This window comes from Adiantum capillus-veneris, chromosome 4 (assembly GCF_014529385.1).
Source record: "Adiantum capillus-veneris isolate H3 chromosome 4, ASM1452938v2, whole genome shotgun sequence".
Classification (NCBI taxonomy): Eukaryota; Viridiplantae; Streptophyta; class Polypodiopsida; order Polypodiales; family Pteridaceae; genus Adiantum; species Adiantum capillus-veneris.
Window position 1 is genome coordinate 45,033,083 of NC_140934.1, and position 6,273 is coordinate 45,039,355.

The window sequence follows — 6,273 nt, forward strand, 5'->3', positions numbered from 1 at the left end:
TAAGCAGTGTGATGGTGGTATTGCCTTGTGTCAAAAAAGTTACATAGAGACATTGCTATGTAAGTTTGGACTTGAGGATTGCAAACCTATTGCCACTCCCATGGAAACAGGTTTGAAGTTAAGTCTACATGATGCTGGCGATCCTGCTGATGTCACTCTTTACCAAACTACTGTTGGCTGCCTCATTTATGTATGCAACACGAGGCCGGATATTCAGTTTGCAGTCTCACAGGTCAGCAAATTTATGCATAGCCCAGGGTCTAAGCATTGGCAGGCTGTCAAGAGGATTTTCCGCTACCTTAGTGGCACTTTACATCTTGGCTTGTTTTATCCCAAGGGGGGATCATTGCCGCCAGACTTACATGCTTTTTCGGACTCAGATTGGGCTGGTTGTTTTGACACGCTAGTGTCCACAAGTGGTTTTTGTTTCATGCTTGGCAGTTCATGTATATCATGGTTGAGCAAGAAGCAACCTACTGTGGCCACTTCGAGTTGTGAGGCTCAGTATAGGGTAGTCTTCACAGCTACGGTTGAGTGTGTATGGCTCACACGCCTTATGGCTGATTTGGGTGTTGGACAGGACATTGCCAACACTATCTACACTTACAGTCAGAGTGCATTGGCAGTTGCGAGGAACCCAGTTTTTCATGCTCGCACAAAGCACATCGAGGTGCATTACCACTATGTCAGGGAGAGGTTCTCAGCAGGAGAGATCAGCTTTGCTTATGTGCCAACACAGGACAACCTTGCAGATCTTTTCACAAAGGCATTGTCTCGTGAGAAGCTTGAAGCTTTCCACAAAGCTTTGGGCTTACTCCCCTTTGTGGACTGATCATGTCCTCAGGGCATGGCACTTCCCTTTACTCATGTGCCAGCTGTCGTTCACCGCATCACTCCAGGGGGGATTTGTTACCATATACATGTGGTAGTGATGTGTGTGAACACACTAGGACCGCCGGGGGATTTTTTCCCTCTTTAGGAGGTTTTTTTCCCCGTGCATTGTATATACGCCCATCACTCTAGGGCTATCTATCTTTCCATTGCACACTAAGTAACACACTCTCTATTGTGTGCCTTGAGCTTCCTTCGTCTTCTCCAAGCTGTGTGTGTTTCTCTGCAACCCTAATTCCAACAGTATGTACAACATGGACGCCCCCCCCAAATGATCCAGTGCCAATGACATCAACAACCAAAACCAACTGAAGGCTATGGATAGCATATCAACCAATTCCCCGTTAATTAACGGACTATGAATGGGCGAAGTTCTCAAGGAAACTGTCGACTTTCTTGGCTCGAGTTTTTGGACGATAGAGGCAAAGGCAAGCTTGATGAGGACAGCCGTACCAATGATCAATTAGTTACCTTGGTACCACGAGGTCCAACAACAGTTGTTATAAATGTGACATGATGCTTTTTTTGGCTCGCTAGTCTAAAGCCAAAGACAAAAGCAAGAACTCACACGAAGACAACGACAAAGGCAAGCTTGACAGAGATAGCGATGATAAAGATTTGATAGAGGAGATCGGCATGGCACATGTGGTGGTGACCACAGTGGCCACGACACTAGATTTCTAGTTAAAGGGTAGTTTTCGCCACTAGCTTTAGCCAGAGAGAGGTTTGTGAGTGGCATAGAGGGACAAATAATGTTTCATATAATCAATTTGGACCCTTGTGTTAGAGTTCAAGTTATCGGTGTTTCAACATGTGGGTAGGAGCTCAAAGCACATGCATCTGGCAGGTAACCAATCAAACGTATCTAAAACACTATGGATGTGGACGCCAATCCATTGTTGTTGTTCGGATTATGAACAGGATGTGTTTCAAAGTTCATTAGCTAGGAATATTTGGACGTGGTGTGTTTACTGTTTACAAATGGGGATTCTTGGACGTAGTGTGGTCTACAGTTCAAATTTTTTACAAGGCAATTGATGCTCAAGATGGCATTCTTCTAAGGTACAAAGTTGAAGGTAGTAACTCCGATGGAAAGGATACTTTGCTAGGGTGTCCATGGTAGCTTCTACATCAACTTGGTCTCACTATTTATGTCCACTATGAGCTTCAAAGAGGGTGTTAGAATTTTGGCATAGGTTTCACCACAATTTGAAACAAATCACAACCCTGATTAAGTTTTTAAGCATACTCCAAGCCTTCGTATGAAGTAATGGTGGCATCGAGACTGAATCTTCCATATATAAAACTCTTACATTTTTTGAAGATGAAGGAGTCCATAAAAGGGTTGTGCCTAGGGAAAGGGCATAAATTATCTCTTATGTATCAGATACGTCATTGACCTCCAATCGGTTATGCACTTCTTACTGCCCTTCTAAGGATTAGCACTTTCTTTTCAATTGGTTGCACATGCAAAAGGATAAAAATGCATTATTAGCTTTTAATGCTTTTGCATGAAGAGAGAAAAGGTACATAAGACTATGAGAGAGAGAGAGAGAGAGAGAGAGAGAGAGAGAGGAGTTTAAGGCAATTGTAAGGAGTCACAACGCAAGCCAATTACGACTCTACATGTTTGGAATGGTGGATTAAATTTTATCATCATGTTTGAGATTATATAGGCATGATATATGACAACCATTAGCAATTGTGTGGCAGCATGTGAATGAGCTACATCAACTCAATATGGGCTGCAACAACATGTACTGGCACAAACAAGAAAGGAGCCCAACTTGTGATGAAGATTGTTGGGGGGTTAGCTTCTCCTTTTCCTCTTCTTAGGAGCAAGATATTGCAAAAATTAAGTCTCCCATGCCAACAAGACGGCTTTCTTATTAGAACCATAGAGTCGAGAACATTCATCCAACATAAGAAGAGATGGCCCTTAATCTTTTTGCCTTCTTTATCCTCTAAAACAAGTATAGCAACACAAATCTGTTATATGCATCTTTCTTTGTCATATATACACTTCAAAAATTCTATGCATGATTTTGTTGGACAAGATTTTAAGCAATGTCTTTTGTGCTTCATATCAAGTTCAGAAGTTCTTGGACTTCAGGAGAAAGGACACATTCTCTCGGCATGTTCGTCGTTTTTCTAGGGCTCTTACCCTTGAACAATCCAGCAATGGGATTAACATAAGAGGAGAATTCCCATCAAAAGTGGAGTGCCGCTAATAGGTTCTTGTGTTATGGTCTGTGCCCTTGAAGAACCTTGAAACAAGGACTTGAATGTAAACTCCCTCTGAGGCCCTCTCAGCTTGACGGAAAAGCAATCGTGCCTTCGATGCATCAGATATGCCTTGCAACAACACCAAATTTAACCTTTCTTCTCACATTTCAAAGGCAATACTCTCTAGGTTCAGTCACTGCCTTTCATTTCTGCATATATGCTTTCCCAACACTAAACTCATGCACCTTATTTGGACTTACCCATGAGCTACATGCTGGCCGCTTCCATGCTTTGTTCTTAATTCTCAACGCTTTAACTGTTTTGGCTTCCTCTGGCATGCCAGCTGCTGTGTATATGTTCACCATTAAAATGTAAGCTGCCCCATTGCATTTATCTTGCTCTACAGCCTGTTGAAATGCCCAACTCCCCACAAGCACATCTCGCCATTTTTGGCAAGCACTCAAGAGGCAAAGCCAAATGATGGAATTAGCAGAACAATGCATCTTTTGGATTACTTCAACTGCCTTAATGATGTGTCCAGCACGTCCAAGAAGGTCAACCATACATGTGAAACAATCGATGTCGGGCATCAAACCATATTTTCTTTCCATACTATCAAAAAGTGCTTGGCCCTTTTCCACTAGACCTAGATGACTACACAGACTCAGCAAGCACAGGAAAGTCACCATATCTGGAAGGATGCCCTCATGCTGCATTTGGTTGAAGCTATTTAGTGCTTGCTCACCTTGACCTTCCTGCACATAGCCCGCAATCAAAGCATTCCATGAGACAACATTACGAGACGGGAGCTTCATTAGGACACTTTTTGCCTCGGAAAGATCGCCACATTTGGCATACATGTCCACTAGGGCATTACCAAGTATCATATCCTGCTCCAACCACCTCTGCCTCGAAATCTCATCGTGGACTCGCTTTCCCTTGTCAATGGCTCCAATCACAGCACAGGCCTTTACAATGCACAAATAGGTGACTGCATCAGGAGCAATGCCCTTATGTTGCATCTGTTTGAAGCATTGTAGAGCTTGTTCACCTTGTCCTTGTTGAGCATATCCTGCAATCAAAGCACTCCACGAGAAAACATCGCAAGAGGGGAGATTCTCTATGACACTTCGTGCTTGAGAAAAAGCCCCACACTTGGCATAAAAGTCCACTAGAGCACTACCCAGCACTATATTCTGCTCCAACAATGCCTTCCTTGAGATCTCCTCATGGATTTGTTTTCCCTTGTTGATGGCTCCGATCGAACCACAAGCTTTCAAGATGCTCACATAGGTAATTGGATCTGGAGAAAAACCCTTCTGCTGCATTTCTTCAAAACATTCCAAAGCTTCTTGGCCTTGCTCCTTTTCAGCATATCCTTTGATTAAAGCACTCCACAAGACAACGTTGGCAGAAGGGAGCTTTTGGAGAACACATTGTGCCTCGCGAAGAGCACCACACTTGGCATACATGTCCACAAGTGCACCACCCAGTACGATATCCTGCTCTAGCAACCCTAGCCATACAATCTCATTGTGGATCTTCTTCCCAGTGTCAACGTCTCCGATCGCAGCAGATGCTTTCAGGATGCATGCATAGGTCACTGCATTCGAAGGGATACCTTCATGCTGCATTTGATCATAACATTCTAGAGCCTTTTGGCCTTGCCCCTTTTCAGCAAACCCTGCAATCAAAGAACTCCACAAGATGACATTGCGGAAAGCGAGCTGCTCCAGAACACTTTGCGCTAGGGAAAGGGCACCACACTTGACATACATGTCTACAAGAGCACCACTCAGCACAATATCATGCTCCAGCAACCCCTGCCTTGAAATCTCATCATGAATTTTCTTTCCCTTGTTAATGGCTCCAATCCTACCACAAGCTTTCAGAATGCTTGCATAGGTCACCGCATTCGGGGTTATCTTCTTATGCTGCATTTGTTCGTAACAGTCTAAAGCATTTTGGCCCTGCCCATGTCGGGCATAGCTTGCTATTAATGCAGTCCAAGGGATAATGCTGCGGATGTCATTCATGTCAAGTAAAGCTTGTGCTTTCTGAAGCTTGCCGCATTTTGCATACATGATGATCAAAGCATCAGAGTAGTTCTTCTCAGATAAGCCCCTTTTTTGAAGCTCGGCATGTAATCTGGCACCGCCAGACCAGTCTTTGTTCTTACAGCATTCCCAAAGAAGTGAGGACAAACGATCGTCTGCAGTGTTTGCAATGCATTGATGATCTTTGACAAATCCGTGGAGACTGAGTTTATCTGAAACCCAAGATGGATTGTCAGGGCTGTTGATCCACAATGGTTCTCTCGTAATTTTGTGGCGGAAGTCTGGCTGCAGAGGGCTTCGCTTGCTGTTGCGATTGTCCCACCACTTTGACGGATCTCTGAAAAAATTCTCCCATGATAATCCCTGATGATGCTGCCAATCCTCAGCTGCTGCCATGCTCGCGGTGAAACTCTGTAGCTGATGCACTGCACCTGCCATCTCCAAAGCGAACTCATGGGGACTCAATATTCAATACAAAACTCTCAAATGTTTCGCAACTCTCTCTCCCATGAGGGTATTCCACCCTCCCCACACGGGCAACTTCAAATGGATCTTTAAGAATGGGGGGTTTGGACCGTCCGTGCACATTTGTAAATTCGGGGAATTTACATTTTTACGAAAGTAAATTCGTGTAAGCTCACATTGGAATGAGCCACGTGGTCTAGCCACTATGTTCGCATGCGTACATTTGAAATATAGGGATTTGAGTATGTCATATTGTAAATGCAAACGAAGTAAATCTATACATTAGAGTCACCTTCGTGCCACCAAATTCACTTGCCCATAATCAACCCTCACCTCTCTTCTTTCCTCCTCCCATTGATCCCATTTGAAGTTGCCGTGTGCGACATAGTGATGAGGGTGGTCCGCCCTCGTCACTATATGGCACGGCTTTAGCCAGGGGGGATCTAAGGCTCAAATTTGGCGGTGCAAGACGGCTTTAATCTCGGTCGTCGGATCATGTAGTGAACTTGGGGTGAACTAGGGATGAACTAGGGGTGAACTCGGGGCAAAAATGGCACCCCAAGTTCACTCCTAGTTCACCCGCCTCGTGGGGTGTGGGTCGAACCTGAGACGTTTCGGTTGCCACCCGAATGCC

The 6,273-nt window shown here is 44.4% G+C and overlaps 1 protein-coding gene across 1 annotated transcript; it reads right to left on the bottom strand.

Annotated features, from left to right (window-relative positions):
• Window positions 1–2,520: 2,520 nt before the first annotated feature.
• On the bottom strand, window positions 2,521–5,709 carry LOC147459072 (pentatricopeptide repeat-containing protein At5g27110-like). Its single transcript, XM_086510422.1, has one exon. It carries the CDS (start codon window positions 5,610–5,612, stop codon window positions 3,321–3,323), a length of 2,292 nt encoding a protein of 763 aa, XP_086366548.1. The 5' UTR covers window positions 5,613–5,709; the 3' UTR covers window positions 2,521–3,320.
• Window positions 5,710–6,273: the final 564 nt, after the last annotated feature.

Coding starts and splice junctions, on each gene's coding strand:
- LOC147459072 (XM_086510422.1), bottom strand. CDS start 5,612: ATGGCAGGTGCAGTGCATCAGCTACAGAGTTTCACCGCGAGCATGGCA.